At 49.1% G+C, this 19,628-nt stretch overlaps 1 protein-coding gene across 1 annotated transcript; it reads right to left on the bottom strand.

Moving 5' to 3' along the window:
- Positions 1–1,132: 1,132 nt before the first annotated feature.
- Positions 1,133–16,330, bottom strand: MAJIN (membrane anchored junction protein). Its single transcript, XM_028514387.2, has 8 exons — positions 16,153–16,330; positions 13,995–14,040; positions 10,576–10,651; positions 10,270–10,395; positions 9,384–9,415; positions 9,000–9,091; positions 7,737–7,800; positions 1,133–1,549 (listed from the first exon to the last, which is right to left on the bottom strand). Exons 1-8 carry the CDS (start codon positions 16,251–16,253, stop codon positions 1,226–1,228), a joined length of 861 nt encoding a protein of 286 aa, XP_028370188.2. The 5' UTR covers positions 16,254–16,330; the 3' UTR covers positions 1,133–1,225.
- Positions 16,331–19,628: the final 3,298 nt, after the last annotated feature.

Below are 19,628 nucleotides of genomic sequence, written 5' to 3' on the forward strand. Positions count from 1 at the left end.
GAGCATAAAAGCATTCTGGTCACCAAATCACCTAAAGGAGCCAAACACAGCGCCAACAGTCTCTGTCCAGGCAGTATGTATGCCACGTTGGGTGGGCTGCGCTGTGTGAAAATGGACAACATGCAGTTTCTATTAAATTCACAGTCAGGGCCGTGGCTGGTGTGGCTCAGTGGACTGAGTGCCGCCGGCCTGCGGACCAAAAGGTTGATGGTTTGATTTCCAGTGAGGGCACACGCCTGGAAGGTCCCCAGTTGGGGGGTGTGCAAGAAGCAACTGATAGACATATCTCTTGCACATGGATGTTTCTTTCTTCCTCCCTCCCTCCCTCTCTAAAAATAAATATTTTAAAAATTTTTTAAAAATCAATTCCCAGTCAGAGTCCTTGTGGCCAGTCCCCTCTGCGTCATCTCTCCCGAACACAGCAGACACCATGCGGGGAATCTGCTTCCTCTCTCTTCTCGTTTCCCGAGGCTCTCGGCGAGGCGGGCTCAGGGGGTCTTCCGTTCTGGGCCGCAGTCCGATGGCAGCAGAGAGGTGTGTCTTACCTTAGAAACCCCAGGAAGCCGCTGGTTCCCAGGCCCCCGGGCCCGTCAGGTGGAGGCGGGCTGCTCTGCTGCCCTGGCAGGGTGTCGTCCCCTGCCTGGCTGTCCTCCCACGGGGAATCTGCGAGGAGAACACGCGGGCAGGGAAAGGTCACGGTCCCTAGGCTGCTTTCACGGGGGCAGAAGGCAGGACGCTCCCAGCGCGAGCCAAGGGCGGCCTCACACCAGGACTTTTTGAAGCCACGTGGCCCGTTTGTTCCGACTTTCCCAACCCCATCTCCCTCAGTAAGACGCTGCTCTGGCCTCGGGGTATTTTCAAAGTCGGACCCCTGAGGTTTTTGCACCATTCGACTCCCAGCCACCCGCCACTGCGGGTGTCTTCACGTGGGTGACGACTCGTCGAAGAACTCCCCTGCTCACCACACCCCCGCCTCTGCGGTAACTGCGGTCCCCGCAGGACCCCCACGCTGGGTAAACGGTCGGCGAGCTGGAAGGGCGGCGCTCGGACATGCATCCCCACCCTCGCCCAGCACCCGGGGCAGCGTGCATGCTAACGACACTGACGCTGAAGGGAAGAGGCGGAGAGACAGCTCCCCCGACACCGTTCTCCACTAAGACGGAAAAGCGAAATACATCGCCCCACGTGGAAACGCTCCGAAACACTGGGGGCATCGGTTTCACTGTCAAAAGCACAGGAAGCACATGCACCGCCTCCTCTCACTCGGCTTGGGAGCTAGACGAGGGGTGGCTTCTACGACCCCGGACGAGGGCAGGCCCCAGGCTGGAGGGTGGCCCGCGGGCACCTCCACGGGAACAGGGCACATCACCCACCGAGCACGCGGACGCTCAGAGCTCTGTGCTGCTCTGCTCCCCAGAAAACCCCGGGGGCCGGGACAATGATTAAAGGGCAGTGAATGAATTTCCCGGCACCTACCCTGTTCCTGGACGTCAGTGACACCAAGTGCCGAGGCCTCCTGACACTCCTGCGGGGTTCTTCTTTCCCGGGTCTGATGAGAAGAGGACCAAGGAGAGTTTTAGACTCTATTCCAGTACAGCCCGAGGGTCTGCATGCAATCTGCTGGTGGACGGACCGCTCACAGCGCTGGGGCCTGGCTGCCGACTGCCCAGGCAGGTTCCAGATCTCTGTCTTAGCGACCGTCCTTTTCCCATGTCAGCCTCCGAACCCCTGTCCTTCTAAAATCACAGGGATGAAGAGCCAGAACAAACTGAGCTGGGTTTAGTTTATCATTCCGTATCACTGAGTGCCAACTATCGGTAAGGACAGACCACTGAGGTTTTGGGAGTCAGGGGAACCCCAACCTTCCCGTGGAGACATGTCTGGCCTGTGCGGTGAAGCTGCCGCACGGACTGAGAGCTGTGGGACAGGGCGGGAGGGGGCCCCGAGAACCCCCAGGGAGTGCTGGGGCTGGCGGGGAGGAGCGGGGCCTGAACGGAGCGGGCGGCAGTGAGTCGAGGAAGACTTTGCAGGGGAAGTGCTGTCTGGATGGAGCTGCGGTGTACGAGTGGGATTCTGTCCTGACGGGGCTCATGGGGGGTGAGGAGGTGGCAAGAGGAAGGGCATTCAAGGCAGGGACCAGAAGTGCAAAGGCACAGTGCACTTCCTAACAAATACCATCAGCGCGGCTGGAGCTGGGGCGTGAGAAACAGGAGCACAGCATAAGCAACAAGCATGCTACAACGCAATCTCTCGATTTCTCCTCCTGCTATCACTTTACAAGGCTTCCTTGGACATCCTACAACCCGGTTCCCAAGCCCACATTTCCAGTAGACGCCCTGAGAGTCAGACACATGGTTCATACATTTTCTTTGGGAATCTCTGCCAACTAACCACTCCCCTCACCTGGGCAGGACCTGAGGGCCCACTACCCAGCGGTGCTGGGGAGTCCCTCGAGCCGTTTTGCTGGTGAGGAGCTCTACAGCGAGGGGCTGCGGGCTGGCGCGGTAGGTCTGGGAGGAAGGAGCGTGGCGAGCTCTGGGGAAGCCAGGACACAGCCTCCACCCTAACATAAGCTGGTATTTCCAACGTGAGCTTTTCCACAAACCATCACATTTTGGACCACATCAACAGCCACTTAAGCCGTATTCCGATAAAAGTGGAAGGAGCCCTAGCCAAGTTGCTCAGCTGGTTAGAGCGCTGTCCTGTATACCAAACGGCTGCGGGTTTGACTCCCAGTCAAGGCACATACCTGGGTCGTGGGTCCGGTCCCCAGCTGGGGCACGCACACGGGAGGAACCAACCGACCCATGTTTCTCACATCAGTGTTTCTCCTTCTCCCTCCCCACCCCTCCTCTCTAAAGTTAATAAACATGTCCTCGGATGAGGGTTTTTGGGAAAGTGAAAGGAAACTTCAGGAAGGAAGGAGACCACCTCCTGCCCTCCTCCAGTCAGCGCAAACATGGAATTCCAGGGTCCAGTTCTGACTTCTAGCTTGAGGGAATGGTTCTTACAAATCTAATGAAACTATGGTTTGGGGCTAAATCCTGCTGCACTGGCCCGCATGAAAGCACCTAATAAGGTTGGCAGTGGGAACCAGAAGGGCAAAAGGCCTGGGGCAGAGGTCAAGCCTACTTCTGAAACACGAAGAGTCCACTCACAAGGTAACTTAGTTCTTCTGTCCTGAAATCTTGAGAGAGTTCTTCTTAGGAAAATGTTGAGAGGAAAAAAGCATTATAGCCTGAAATAAGACCAGGGGTGTCGGGTCTTGGAGATCCCCAGAGACTCCGCCCCACCCCATTTATGGGACCGCCCAAGGTGCTTTTGCATATGAATGGCTGGTCTTGGCTCCTGCTGCACAGCTTCCTAAATCCTCTGCAACAAGCAGGGTGTCAGCGAACCCCCAGCCCAGCACCAGCAGCAGCCAGCCTAGATTCACGGCTCGGCTCCTACTGGGAATCTCCAAGCCCAGCACAAGTAACAGCCATCTCAGATTGCTCTATAGCTCAGGCAGGGTGACCCCAGGCAAAACACAGGTGGGGGCTGACCTCGGCCTGCACAACCTGGGAAACCCAGGGCCAGTGCACCCAGTGGACAGCTACGGACCATGTCAGAGCACCACCACCCTGCCCCTGTACAGCCTATCCTCCACGGAGGGTGGAGGTTTGTGGTCAGTGTTCAGAGCCAGTCCTTGCAGCTGAGTAGCCTAGGTAAATCCCTCCCACTGACCTGCCAACAGCAACCAAGACTCAACTACAAGAGGAGGGTACACTCAGCCCACAGGATGAGTCCAGCTTGGGTGAGAGGGGAGGCTGTGCCACTGGTCCAAGGGAATCTCTGCCAACCGACCACTCCCCTCACCTGGGCAGGACCCGAGGGCTCGAACACCCAGCGATGCTGGGGAGTCCCTCGAGCCATTTTGCCGGTGAGGAACTCTACAGCAAGGGGCGGTGGGCTGGCACGGTAGGTCTGGGAGGAAGGAACGTGGGGAGTTCTGGGGGAAGCCAGGACACAGCCTCCACCCTAACATAAGCTGGTATTTCCGATGTGAGCTTTTCCACAAACCATCACATTTTGGACCACATCAACAGCCACTTAAGCCGTATTCCGATAAAAGTGCAAAGAGGACACTGACTGCATTAGGCCACATTACCAAGACACAGAGTCAAAGCAGCTCTACCTAACACACAGAAGCAAACACAGGGAGGCTGCCAAAATGAGAAGACAAGGAAACATGGCCCAAATGAAAAAACAGATCAAAACTCCAGAAAAAGGGCTAAATCAAATGGACATAGCAATCTATCAGACGCAGAGTTCAAAACACTGGTTATAAGGATGCTCAAGGAACTTAGTGAGGACCTCAGCAGCATAAAAAAGATGCAGTCAGAAACGAAGGATACACTAATTGAAATAAAGAACAATTTACAGAGAAACAACAGTAGAGTGGATGAAGCCAAGAATCAAATCAATAATTTGGAACATAAGGAAGCAAAAAACAACCCATCAGAACAAGATAAGAAAACAATCCAAAAAAATGAGGACAGTATATAAGCAGCCTCTGGGACAACTTCAAGAGGTCCAATATTCTCATCACAGGGGTGCCAGAAGGAGAAGGGAAAGAGCAAGAAGTTGGAAATCTATTTGAAAAAAAAAAATGACAGAAAACTTCCCTAATTTGGTGAAGGAAATAGACATGCAAGTCCAGGAAGCACAGAGAGCCCCAAATAAGATGGATGCAAAGAGGCCCACTCCAAGACACATCATAATTAAAATGCCAAAGGTTAAAGATAAATCTTAACCTTAAAAGACTCTTAAAAACAGCAAGAGAAAAGAAGTTAGTTACCTACAAAGGAGTTCCCATAAGACTATCTCAAAAGAAACTGCAAGCTAGCTGAGACTGGCAGGGCAGATAAAGAGCTTCCCAGACAAAAAATTAAAGGACTTCATCATTGCCAAACCATTGTATGAAATGTTAAAGGGACTTAGTTAAGAAAAAGAAGATCAAAACTATGAACAATAAAATGGCAAAAATACATACCTATCAACAAATGAATCTAAAAACCAAACCAAGCAAACAGGAACAGAGACAGAGTCATGGATAGGGAGAGCATTCTGATGGCCGCCAGACGGGAGTGGGGTGTGGGGGAAGGGGGAAGAGGGGAGGGGACTGAGAAGCACAGATAGTTACAGAAGCGCCAGGCGGGATGTGAAGGACAGCACAGGAAGCCGAGCGGCCAAGGGACTTACGTGCAGGACGCGTGGACACGAACAATGGTGTGAGGACTGCTGAGTGGAAGGGGGCAAAGGGAGAAAAATCAGGACAACCACAATAGCACAACTGATAAAATATAATAAAACAAAGACTGAAGGTATCACCCGGGATACCCAACAGGACACAACACCCTAAAAACCACATGCAAGGTGGTCCTCTGTTCAGGGCCAGATCCGCTTAGAAGTGCAGTTCCAACAGAGGGGCGGGCGGGCAGGCCAACAAGCAAACAAACGAACTACACGTGTGACTATGTTTTACTTCTGGACCATTCATCTTTTCGTCCCCCATTTTTTTACCCTTCCCACGTCTGGCTCTCTAGGTCCAGGACACGGGGTAACCAAGGGAATGGGTCTGCCCTTCCTTCCCGTTCTCCCCAGAACACCTTTCATGGAACCAGAGACCTTACTCTGATGTGTATTGCATTCTTCTAAGCTGTCCCCACTCAGGCTTTCAGTGTGTTCAGACAGGCATAGTCCGCATGGTGTTGCCACACCCTAACCTCCCCTGAAGGGCAGAGAAAGTATGAAGCATGGGGCCACAGGAGCAAAGTCAGTTTCTGCAGCTCCAGTGGCTCACACTGCAAGTCACCGTGATCACTTTAATTCAGGAGAAATCCTCTCTCTGGGAACAGGGTCTATGATGGAGCCTGTCTTCGGGCTCTGAGTCAAAACCAATAAACATGTTCCTTTTGGGTTTTTTGCTCCGAGTTTTTTCTAAATTCAGTATCAGGCTGAAAGGTAATTACGTTGAGTAAGAAACTGTGGGTACAGTTCTTGAGGGAGATGATCTGTCAGGCTAAGAATAGGAAGGCACAAAGGCTAGAGCGTGAAGGCAATGTTCCTTTACCGGTGATCGTGTCGGCTGCATCGAGTGTCTTTGTTCTCCGGAGCTTCGTGTACTCCCCTCGTACTTGCTCGGCTCCTCTTCCCTCTCAAGAGGATGGGAGGATGGAAGAGGGCAACGACCCACCTACAATCACCCCATGGGCGAGCTGGCCGCGGCACAAGGAAGCCGGGTAGCCCACACAGGTGGAGGTCTGCGCCCCAGGGAATTCCCTCTTCCTCCACTGAACAATTAGCTCCTAAAGGAAACCCGATTTTACACGCCTGGGTGCACCCCTGCACCTAACACAATGCCTTGCAAACAGGAGACAGAATCATCATTCAGGAGTGAAAATCATTCCACTTTTCTACTTAAAAATACTTTGCAGGGAGTCCTTTAATCTTGACAGTGACTCCAGGCTCTGGGGGCACCGGCGTGCAGTCCCCAAAGCACTGTCCTCTCTCCTGTTGGCTCTAATTCTCTGAGGAACAGAGCAAGCCTCCCAGTCTGGGTGAGGCTCTCCCTTGTGGTCCCCTCGCATCCTGCGCTTCCTGTGCTCCTGCACACAGCCCAGCTATCCGTAATCACACAGTTGTTGAGGAGAGGGTGTGCTATCCCTAGCTCCTTTTTTTTAAACTTTCTATTCATTTAGTTTTAGAGAGAGTGGAATGGAAAGAGAGAGAGAAACATTAATGTATGGAGATATATCAATTGGTTACCTTTCACACACCCCCTACTGGGGACCTGGCCCGGAACCCAGGCATGTGCCCTGACTGGGAATCAAACCAGTGACCCTTTGGTTCACAGGCCCGCGCTCAATCCACTGAGCCATACCAGCCAGGGCTCCCTAGTTCTCGGCACATAGTACACTCAGTGGAAGTTTACTGAATGAATGAATGAATGCACTACAAATGCCTGCTTGCTAACTGGTCGTGTAATGCGTCCTGGGAAGGTGAGGGAGGTGAGTTAAGAACGTGTGGACACTTAAGGTCAGAGCTACTTGGAGAGACAGAAGACAAGAAAGGATAAATAACCGCTATTTCAGGAGAGAAGGAAAAGAAAACGAGTGTTGTTTTAGAGACTACTACGGAGAACAGGCCTGAAACGGAGGAGGAGCAGCAGATGTATGAACATCTAAACGGGGAGCAGACCTCACCAACAAAACCCAATACCAGTGGGGCCAGCCCACCCTGCTCTCGCTCTCGGCAAGTGTTCTCTTCCCACTGCCCCGTGCTGTTCCGCGCCGAGCTGGTCTGTGAAAACTAGATGCTCCTAGACTCAGACCCCCGTGCAGATGAGGGCAAAAAGGTTTCCAAAGAGAAAATCCTATATTGGATCCCACCTCAGTTCAACAGCCCTATTTTCTCATTTGAACTGCAGAGTACAAGAAGTGGCTTTTTCCGCCGAGAAAAGAACTCTTAACAAAAGGAGTCATCGACACGTATGGTGTCACGCAGCTACGGCCGGAACAGGCTGTGGCAAGGACAGAACGGCTGGATGTAATTCTGCAAACAGCGACACCTGAGACCGAGTTCAGCCCATTCCGTCTGCAGCAGCACCGAGACGCGCCGGTAACAGGACCCCTGACTCGCTCGGAACGGCGCAGGACAGTCAGGAGCCTCGAAGCCTCCACCGCTGGGCTTACCCTGCTGGTCTCCGTGGGGAGCTTCTTTCTGCCGGGGCCTTGGCTGGCGGTCCTCATCCTGGCCCTGGGGTGGGGGGAAAGCCCAGGAATGGTTACTGGCAGAAACAACATCGCCACATTCAAGCAAACGTGGCTCCAATGAATATTTCAGCAGGTTGGCTATTTTTATACCGCTCCTGGCCTGCAGACTAAATTGTGTGGCCAAATTCCCTTTGGGTGCTGCTTTAATTCACAGTAGAATCCCAATTTGAGACATTGAGGGATCTAGTGCTTGAGAAAAGGGAAACGGACTGACAGCAGGTATCAGATTTTGAAATGCCTGATGCTGCATACAAACTCAGAAAAAGGGAAGGCGTGAAGCCTCATCTCCACGGAAAACTCAGTGAAGTGGAACCGCGCAAAGCTTCGCGTCTCCAAGCACCCTCACGTTCCGCCTGGCCGGGAAAGGCGTCTCCTAGCCCCTCGGGGCCTCATGCGTGAGGAGGGTGCTGCACTCGGCTTCCTCACGGTCCACCTGCACGGCTCCTGACTGTCTCGGGCCCACACGGTCCCGGGGGGAGAGCAGCTGCTCTCTGTGAGCCTGGGCTGACAGCACTTTGGGCCGGGGAGCAAACCACACGTGGGATTCCTCCAGCAGCCCTCTCCGGGTGCTGAACTGTCTGACCGACTCGCTCCGTCCCCGCCGGAGAATCAGAAGGAAATACGCAGCCTCCTCAACAACAACTCCAACACATTAGGGATGTGCTCGGTGTTCCACTTAACAGTGCGGCACCTCACCCAGTAATTGTTACACACCCCCTTGCAGGCATTTGTATTTCAGATCGGACTATCTTTTAACGGAGAGCTCTAAAAGCTCACTGCTCACCAGGCAAAGGAGAATTTACATCTTATTTGTTCTTAATCTCTTGAGGGTTTCCCTATGTCCTTATATATCCTGGAACTTTTTAAATCTTGTGTCTTCTGTGTTTTTCTGGTAGTACAACCATAGTAAGTACTCGCTGAATATACCTTGGGCATACTTGTGTAGATCTGAATGCATTTCTTCCTCAGCCTTCATTTTAATAAACAAAGAATCCTGTTTCGCCGAGGAAGGTACTGTTCAAATTACACTGCAAACACCAATTTGTGTCCACCCACCGGAATAGCCAGGTGCCGAAGGAACCCTGAGAAAGTGACCTGCTCAGGGACAAGACCAACCAGCAGCAACAGCTGGCAAAGCGGAACTGGAATGTAGGGCTTGGACTTGCTCCCGACCCCACCGACCTGTCCGGCCCGGGCCTGCTGGGGGTGCTGGGCACTTCCGTGCGTTTTCGCTTCTTCCTCACGGCTCCTGCTGCCTCCCTCTCGGTCAGGACCTTCAGGGAGGAACCAGATGCTGTGACTCCTCGTTTCCAGAGGTGCTCACGGTCCGGGGGGGCACCGTGAACGCCCCACCATTAAGTTGCCAAAGGCAGCTTTGCCAGGATGGCAGACACTCTGTTAGAGACCGTCTTACTCTTGCCAGGGGGAAAGAGGTTTCGTGCACACAGGTCTGACTGGGCCTGGGCAGCAACAAGGGATGCAGTTAAAGGGAGAGACTAGAGCGGGATTTTTTCACGACATAGGCCACACAGGCGACTTTCACATTACAAACAAAAGGCAACTTACCAACCCAAGAGCACTGTCGTTCATTGGTTTTCCTAAAACAGGAAATGTCAATGTCATAGCGGATCAAGATGGATTTCTGGCTACCATTTTACTTCCCCAACTGTCCCGCACAAACCCCCCGTGTACGCCCTTCTCCCCTCCGCCTGGTGCCGCTTACCCTAGAAATGCAGAGTCTTCAAAAATCTACTCCTCCCCTGTTTTAGAACTATGATCACCTGCAAGCTGAAAACCCCCGAGTCTGCTTCACACCATATTCTAACAATACGCCACTTATTTGGGGGGGGGGGGTCCCCTACTATGAAACGGAAGGTGGAACTTCAGGCGCCAGTGGCAAATTAACCGGGGAGATACTCTTCGGCGAGGCCTTCCCACCCTTCCCCAAATCCAACCGGCAGGCGCCTGCTTGTCCCTCTGTGAGTAAAGAGTGACGGCCCTTACGGGATAAAAACTGGGAGACAGCACAGTAAGACATTTGGTGGAAGCCACGGAAAACTCTAAAGTGGAAGGAAGTATTTCTATAACAGGTCTCTTCCACCGAGTGGTCATTCTGTCACACTTTGCACTTACGGTCCGTCTTCCAGTGCTTACATAAGTGAATGGTTTTAACAACTCAAAGAGACAGGTGGTATTATTGTTCTTCACCATTCCACAAGGCAGGCACAGAAAGATTAAGAAATTTACCTGAGGGCATACGGACTAAGTGACAAAGCCACCAGGACCTGGACCAGGCAGTCTGGCGTGGAGCATGGACCCCAACCCGGGGTGGCAGCAGAGCCCAGTGGGGCTGGCCGCTTGCGCACTCAGCCGGCACCGCCAGCTGACCCCCGGAGCCGCCACCTTCCCCTTTGCTCTTCTCCGCCACCCGCACTTGCAGCGTTCTACTTACCAGGCGACAGGTTTTCGTGAAACCATTTCATCTCCACATATAGAGTCAAAACAAATGGATAGGGGACCAAGGCGTTCTCCCCATGTTTGAATTTCAGGTGGGACACTCTTTCCCATCTGCTTTTATCTGGAAAATGGTGCTAAGGAGTGAGGGAAGACGTCAGTATGAATACCTGGGCACTATTTTAGGGATAAGACTCTCTCTCCTCCCCGTGACCTGCCCTCCACACCGCCTACAGGTCTGGTGCTCCTATTCGAACGAACACTTTGCGCTGTAGCTCACGCCCATCCAGAAACAAAAGGATACAGGGAAACACGATGAAGTGTTTTGTAGTAAACGGCTGCAGGTTGTCCAGGTTTCCCAAGACCACACGAATCGAGTCCTGAAAAAAACAACGGAAATGACTTTGACCTTCTCAGGCCTCAGCGAACCTTTCATTTACATTTGTCATGGCTCTTCACACACCCCACGTCCTGGTAAAGCTGAACCACTCGCTGTTCCCCGAACGTGCCTTCCTTCTGCATCCCCATTGCTATGCTCTTGCGCAGTCTGTTCCCTCGGCCTGAAGCGCCCTTTCCACTCACCAGCCTATGGCCAAGTCCTACCTTCCTTTAAGGTATAGTTCAAAGCCATTTCCAGGAAATGTTCCCTGGTTTTCCAAGTTGTGATTAACTGTTAGTCAAACTGCACAGTAATTAGCTCTGGGCCTTTACCACATTCTGCATACATGTTTTATTTTCCTGAGAAATCTCCTTGAGGTAGACTTTACAAGGTCTGTCAAGAAAAAGTCCAGCCATTGTTAATGTAACCAGAATGGTTTGCGTGACATTGATGTAACCCGGCAGCCAAGGAGAGTGGACTGGAATGCGCATGCGTGAACAATGAGGACTTCACTGTACTGGTCAGCAGGGGCGGTAGATGCCATTGAGTGAGTGTGCGTACTGTGAGGCTGTTGCATTCAAAATGCCTGAGTAGAGCAACACATCTGCACCAAATTTTGTGTCCAGTTTGAACATTCCTCCCTGGAACTGTTCAGATGGTTCAGAAGGCCGAAGCTATAGGCAACTGGTGACTGACAGCTTCGTTAGGACAATGCACCCACTCATGCGTCACATCTTGTGCAGAGTTTTTTTGTAAAACATCAAATCACACAGGTGACTCAATCCCTCTCTAGCCCAGATTTGGTGCCCTGTGACGTCCAGTTTTTCCCCAAAACTAAAATCACCTTTGAAAAGGAAGGCAGACCATCGATGAGATTCAGGAAAATACAACAGGGCAGCTGATGTGTGTGAGGTCTCAAGGTGTCTGCTTTGAAGGGAACTGAGGCATCATTGTCCTCTGTACAATGTTTCTTGTATCTTGTAACTTCAACAAATGTCTCTCTCTTTTTTTTTCATATTACCTGGCTGGATCCCTTCTGGACAGACCTGGTACACTATGTATTTTAGTGACCCTTCTGTGGTATCCACCATTGTGGGTGATGCACGACGGGTCTCCAGTAAACATACTGAAGTAACAGTGCTGGTGTTTACTAAGTTCTTTTGCCTTTGCTTAAGTCAAACCTTTTCTTCTACTCTTTAAAAATTTTAATTGATCTCTAATTAACCTGTGCTTGCTAGTATACACTAATTAAACAATGTGGTATCATAAAAAGACTATTAGATTTCTACGGGGAAAAAAATCTGAATTTCAGTCCTAGCTTTGCCATGTCATCGAAGCCTCACTTCCATCACATCTGGGCTCACAGAAGGTAGAAACTGGGTCTTAATTCATCTTTGTATTCTCTGTACTAAGCATAGTATCTAGCTTATTTATATATTTATTGAGTAATCACAATGGCAAGTGTTACTGTTTTGATACATATTGTCTCTCATAAAACTCTACGAGACAGACACTTGTATTACCCTCATTTTACAGATGAGGAAACTGAGGCAAGGAGAGATGGAATAACTTTTTCAAGGTTTCATAGTTAGCAATGGTACAGCCAAGATATGAACCCAGGCTTGTCTTAACAATTAAGGTATCGTGCCTATCGATACATGTTTTCTAAATGACTGAGAGTAATAATTCTTGCCTCAAAACCAATGAAAGCAAGAGAACATATAAAAAGCACTCTGAGAACATGAATATGATTATATACGTATCTGAATGCTGTCTGGCTGGCATTTATTGAGCTCCTCTGTGGCAGGCACTGCACACATTCAGTCCTCACCACAGCCCCGACAACGGGCTGTGTTTACGGAGCTCACTGACAGGTGAGCAAACAGACTCACAGAAGGTGGGTCACTTGTCCGAAGTCACTCTGTGAAGGCAGAACCGGAATCCACATCCAGGTGTGGCTGGTTCTAAAGTCTATGCTGTCTCCACTTTACTCTGCCACCTTGAGCTCCTCTCTGCCCAAATTAGCTGGAGCAAAGTGAATTAATTCTGCTCCACTCACAATTCAAATAAGCAAAAACCTGCCACGGTCCTGCATCGTTATTTACAATGATGTTTCTGAGGTCCTGCAAGACCCTAACGTACGTTTCAATGTTTAGCCAAAGGTTCCTTCAGGGCTATGACTCAGATTTTTGGTTTTCACAGTTTTGTGTATTTAATTGTATTTGAATTCTTGGAAATGTGGCAGCATATGTCTTTTTTTTTTTTTTTTAACTTTTATTTTTAGAGGGAGAGAACATCATTGTGTGGTTGCCTCACACATTCCTACTGGGTACTTGGCCTGCAACCCAGGCATGTACCCTGATTGAGAATCGAACCAACGACCCTCTGGTTCCCAGGCCGACGCTCAGTCCACTGAGCCACACCAGCCAGGGCAGCATATGTCTTAATAAACCACAATAATCATAAATCACTGAGTTGAAGTTCTAAGAGATTAAACAACTTTAAAACTCTCATTCTAGCCCTGGCTGGTGTGGCTCAGTGGACTGAGTGAACTGGAATGTTACAGGTTCGATTCCTGGTCAAGACACATGACTGAGTTTCGGCCCAGGTCCCCATTTCGGGGTATCTGACAGGCCACCCAATCAATATTTCTCCCTCCCTTGCCCCTCTCTGAAAATAAATAAATAAAATCTTGAAAACTCCCATTTTACCCATGAGGCAATCAAGACCCAGAAAGATAAATGACTTGCTGAGGATCACACCACTAATGAGCGGCTCAGGCCCTTGCCCAGCGCTTTTACCAGTTTTCAAAAATGTCCACCTGTTCGGTCTTCCTCCTGTGTGAGAACCTCAAGCTAGAGGAGCTGGGTAGAAAAGGAATGAAAATAAAGTGGGAATAAAGCAATGGCAAATGTTTCCAATTAAGATGAAGACACGGCAGCCTTGTCTGTGTATTTACAATCCAGTTTCCTGAACGTCAAGCACAGGCGGTGGTTGGGATGCTGAGGTTTCCCAGAGCCCTGGAAGGCGGCACCCCGCCCAGGCCTCCGGAAGCTCCCTCTCTGCCAGCTGCCCCGAGAGCTGCCTGTGGCTGGGAAAGCTGGTGGAAACAAAGTAACTCTCAGCCTCGAAGGTGCTGACACTTCAACTAGGAAAACTGAAAAAGGATACAGGCTTTAATGTCCCTGGAAAAACAGTCAAGTTTCTTTGCAGAGGAAATGTGGCAGGGAGAAGCCAAGCAATCGTGGAGTTGTGACTCGGTTGGTGAGAAATAATTAACATCTGAATATAGGCGCATCCTCAGAGGAACAACTTTCCCAGAAGTTGTCGGCTTCTTTCCCTACCTCCAGCTCCTGGACGATGACTTCCTTATTCTCTGCATCTTCCCTCCTAGAAGGTGAATAAACAAGAGATAAGTAAGCCAGGAAGGAAAGCTCTGGAGACAGTAGAGCAAAAATGACACTTCCACTGAGCTCAAGAAACATGACTAAATAACAAGCATGTGTGCTGACCCAGGGCTCACGGGAGGAAGGGATCACCTAGGTGGTGTGGTCTGAGAACTGGAACGAGGCAATACCCCGAAATACCTTCTCCGCTAACTTGCCGAGACCTGAAATTCCCACTGTGAAAGTTACTCATTTGTTAGACTGTTTGTAATCAAGTGCAGTCTGATGACCCCTGCGGGTCCCTCAAGACCCTTTCAAGGGGTCTCCAAGGGCAAACATTGTTTTCAGAATACTCAGGTGTTATTTGCCTTTTTCACTGGGTTAACGTTTGTAATCATTAATGCAAAAGCAACAGTGAGCAAAACCGCTGGTATCCCCGCATAAATCCAGCCCGCTGCACTCAACTGTGCTAGCGGTTACAGTCACCTTCACTGCCACACAGGAAAAAAAAAAATCCAGCTTCATTTAATACCCTTGAGGAAGCAGTAAAAATTTAGTAATTTTATAAAATCCCAACCCTTGATACATGTCTTTTTAATATGTTATAGGCTCAAACGGCAAGCATGCAGAAAGCACCTCTGTGCCCACAGAAACACCAGAGCCGTCCGGAGGGAGAGCACTCGTGCGATCGGGCTGCAAACTGAGCTACCTGCTCTTTTCACGGATGGCGATTCACCTGGACGGTCAGCTAACACACAAACTACGGTAGTTATTAGACTTGGTAATGTGACATTTTCTCAAAAATGAACAGTGAGCTTATCGACTCAGGGATTTACTGTCAAATAACAACTGATAGTGTTTGTTGTCAGTGATACATTTTTGAATTTCAAGCAAAAATTTGCACTTTGGAAAACTTCTGTCCACCACTATGAGACTGTCAGGTTTCTGATGAGATTGGTAGTGGCATTAACAAATATGGTTTTTTTAATGTTGTACAGGCACATCTCGTTTATTGTACTTTGCTTTACTGTGCTTCACAGTTACTGCGTTTTTTACAAATTCAAGGCAGAACTCTACCAGCAAAATATTACAGCCTGCTTTATTGTCGTGGTCTGGAACTGGACCCACAGTATCTCCAAGGTATTCCTGTACAATGAAATGTGTTGACATTTGGATGATCCGAATAAATCAGCGAACCAATGTTTTCCAAAGGACCAATGAAATGCATATGTCACAAAATCGTTCTAGGTAAAACATTCATTTGAAGAACAAGAGAGACGAATAAATTTTAATGTAGCAGAGTTCAAAAAGTTCACTGATATAATTTCAGATTCCACGTTGCAATTAACCTTTAACAAAAATTACCACAGTAGCCTTGACTGGGTGGCTCAGTTGGTTAGAGCATTGTCCAGATACACCAGGGTTGTGAGTTCAATCCCTGGACACGGCACCTACAAGAAGCAACCAATGAATGCATGAATAAGTGAACAATAAATCTCTCTCTCTCTTCCTTCCTCTTTCTCTAAAATCAATAAAAAGCATTTTACCACATACTATTTTTACATTAATAAGTATATTTTAATTTTTCTGTTTTATTTTTTATGATAAATATTGACAGGAATAACCCATATAATCAAAACCTTTGGGATACTCAATAATTTTAAGAGGGCAAGAGTCCTGAGATAAAACATTTTAAGAAGCATTTCCCCAAAGTCATGCCTCACTCATTTGGAAACTTACACAAATAATACATCATACATGGAAAACAAAGTACCTCGGAAAGACGCCTACAAGGCACTGCCTCAGCCAGTCTCCCGGACTGGGCGAAGGCAGAGGGAGGCTGGCCAGGGGAAACGCGCTAACCTGTTTGCAGAGGCTACCCCCACCCCCAGCTGTAAATTTACCTGAAGCTGTTGCCATATCTGATGTTTCATTTGAATTTTCTTTTATTTTTTAATAGCTTATTTTATTGTATTTTTTCCCACTACCGTTTATGCCCCCTTCACCTGCACCCACCCCCTCCCCTGCCCCACAATCGCCACACTGCTGTCTGTGTCCGTGGCTTATTTTTCTTTTTTGCTCGATCCCTCCACTCCCCAACCCCCTTTAAATTTACCTGACTCTGTTGCCGTATCTGATTTTGAATTTATACACATTAGATCCTGAATGAAGAAACCTTGTCTCTGGAAACGGGTAGGTGAAGGGTTTTAAACTCATTGCTTCCGAACGATAGCCTATAAAAGAAATAGTACAGAAATATTAAAAAACTGAAGATGGCCTCTTACATATGGAAAAGTGAGCCTGCCCAACCTGTAGCACTGTTTCTGAGTAAAATGTCCAACGCTCAGCACCACTGTTCATGTCCCAGGCTTAGTTCTGATACTAATCACCCGGACCATTCTGCTGCCTGCGTGCGGAGGATACCTGGTGTTCTGGGGCAATCTCTTCACTTGAAATCGAAAGTCCTGAGCAAGCTTGGTTTATCTTGGAAGCTTGTGCAAATTACCTCTCCTCCACGAGAATAATACTGACATCTGATGACTCACAGTGTTTGTCTTTGTTAGCACTAAATAGCTATTTCCAGCCCCGGCCGGGTGGCTTAGTTAGTTGGAGCATCATCCGTGCACCAAAACAGTTGCTGCTTCAATTCCCAGTCAGGGCACACATGGGAGGCAACCAATTGATGTTTTTCTCTCACACGGATGTTTCTCCCCCACCTCCATCCTTTCTCTCTGAAATCAATAAACGTCTTCCATACCTATCCCCAAATATCTCTTGAATCTATCCTCTGCCCTTGTCCTCACTTTCCCTGTAACGTAGTAGGCCAGTGCGAACAGGGCTCAGGTCACGTAATGAAGACAATCCAAAGGCCGCACCAGTGCGCGGCACAATGAAGGAGACCGGGGCTACTCATTTTACACGCAGTTAAGGGAGCAGCCCCACTCCCTGCCACAGCCAGTGCAGCAGATGAGGGCGTACACCGATGTTTCTCAGCGCCGCTGGGGGGGCCTCGCCTTCCCGACCTCCCAGTCACTCTTCCCCTTCATCTCCTGTGAGACGAGAGTGCCCACTGTCCTCCTAGCACTTACTAGTGTTACTTCTCCTATTCCAGAAGCTCTGCCCACTGAAGGCCCCAGTGTGGGAAACTGAGGAAAGGAAAGGGGAGGGATTAAAAAAAGGACAGCATATCTCTCCTCCTTGGAGCGGGCAGCTGGCATGTGCTGAGAGCTAGGAATCAGGTATACTGCGTTTTTCTAAGTTATTAGGATTCTCTGGTGCCTCTTTTTTTTTTTTTTTTGTAAAGTACAAGTAATAAACCCTGCACTTTCTGTCTCTTCGTATAGAAGTTTAAATGCTAAACACTGAGAGTAAGCAGTCCACAGTTGTTGAGGATCAGAGCTACCGTCACACAGTGCAAGACGCCGAGTCCAGAGGAAGCTGAGATGAGGCAGAGACGAAGTGGGGACAATTCAGGTTCATATCTCAGCTCCCATGTCTCTACTTAGTTTCTCTGGGCCTTGGTTTTCTTATTTACATAGTAATAACTGTTTCGTGCCCTCTTATCTCAGTCTTCACAATAGGCCTACGAGACAAGTGGTCTAACTCTGACAGACGAGGAAACTGACACTGAGAGTGGAGGAGCCTCCACGGCTCTGAAGGCTGGAAACGGGACTGGAACCGAGGCCAGTGTAAACCCAGCCCTGATGCTCTCAACCACTTCCCCACGCTGCTTCCTGGGGTTATTAGAAAGGAGAAAAAATAAATATAACATCATTTTTAAGTACTAAATATTATACACACATAAAGGACTATTTTCATTATTTGTTACTCCCTATTGCCGATACCGTTTCTACTCAGCAGGGAAGACTCGTGTATGTTGGAGCCAGAAGATCTATGTGGCCAGAGAATGGAATTTCCCACAATTTCCAAAGTTTAAGCCTGGGGCTGCCAGGAAAGAGATACCCCAGTGTCTGATCTTGCTGCTGACCGGAGGTTGGAGCCAGAGCCCAGGGGATTATTTAGACTAGAATTGCAGTCAAAAGTGAAAAGCACTAGTTGGTGCCAACTGCAGAGTTACCAAACGGGAAATAGTGTTCATATCCTGAGAAAATTCTTGCTGCTTCTCCGTGCCAAGGCATAGCAGGAACGCAGGCTACATTTGATGGTGTTTTCTGGTCCTAGGTAAGTTTTCTAAGCGGGCAGGGAGTCCACCTAGTGAGATTTAGGCTGATGCCACAAAAATGTAGATCTCAGTTACATAAAGGATTCTTAAAAAATGCAGTCATTTCTCTCTGCGGGCTGAGGGCTGGGGGCTGAGGGCTGAGGGTATCAGAGCAGAGGAAATGAAGGACATTTGCTGGAAATGAGAATCCAGAGAGGAAGCTTCACGCACTGAGCTATAGCTGGCTGTCTGAAAGAAGGAAAAAAAGCCCTCTTCGAGCTGGGGCCTGTTCCTGTTAATTGCTGGCGGCAGAAACAAACACCGCACATGAACAACCTTGTCTGGAAATAAAGATTAGACAGAATAACCCAAAACAACCACACAGCAGTAGCGGTGGCTCCAAGATTCCACAAGGTTATCGTCCAACATGAGTACTGCAGTCACGGTGACACTATGTCCCTGTGACTATTATTAAGTTGATGAGATCCTGTAGATGAAGAGACAGGATCTCAACCCATTTCTAAGTGACCACAAAACATGACAGCTTTAAAACAAAAGAAGGAAAGTTATAGGCAAAATGGGACAGACATAACAGTGGGAAAGACCTAAGACATGGAATTGGAGGACCGAGGCTCACGTCCTAACTCTGCCGTTTATTAGGTAGTAAACCCTGAACAGTTCAGCCTCTTCATAGGTCAGTTTCTACCTCTACAGATGGGGATCCCACCCACTCCCGGAACTGTTACAGTCACTGAATGAGATCCTGCTATAAAATAGTACTTCATACCCTCTAAAGCAGGGGTCCCCAACCCCCATGCTGCTCCGGTCCAGCAGGAACCAGGCCGCACAGCAGGAGGTGAGCTTGAATGTAATGCGCTTGAATCATCCCGAAACCATCCCCCCACCCCTCACCCCAGTTCATGGAAAAATCATCTTCCACTGAACCAGTCCCTGCTGCCAAAAGGTTGGGGATCACTGCTCTAGAGTATTATATACACATTAGCTGTTTCGACAGATTTGAAGTTTCTCTGTGAATGCTTCACTAGAAAAGCAAATTCAAGAGAGGAAAACTGATTCGCTTTGATCTCACTGCAAAACCTGACAAGCCCCAATCAAGAATGTTTCCTCGAAAATCCCCAATAATTAGACCTAAACGACACATTAGCACTGATGTCAGAAAAAGCTAGCTTTTTCGAGGTCTGGGCATTTGTCTGACATACAGAAAAACCGGGGTCAGTGCACGGAACCCGAACAGGGCTGAACGCCGCATGAGGACGGTGATCCCGTCTACTGAGCAGGAAGAAGACCATCACAAGGAAGCACCACCGCTCAACTTTTCTGGTGTTATCTGATGAGAAAATCTTCCAGTGTTAAGGGACAAAAGAGCTTCCATAAATATTTGTTCAAAAATACATTTGCTCTGTGACCAC

This window comes from Phyllostomus discolor, chromosome 6 (genome assembly GCF_004126475.2).
Source record: "Phyllostomus discolor isolate MPI-MPIP mPhyDis1 chromosome 6, mPhyDis1.pri.v3, whole genome shotgun sequence".
NCBI lineage: Eukaryota > Metazoa > Chordata > Mammalia > Chiroptera > Phyllostomidae > Phyllostomus > Phyllostomus discolor.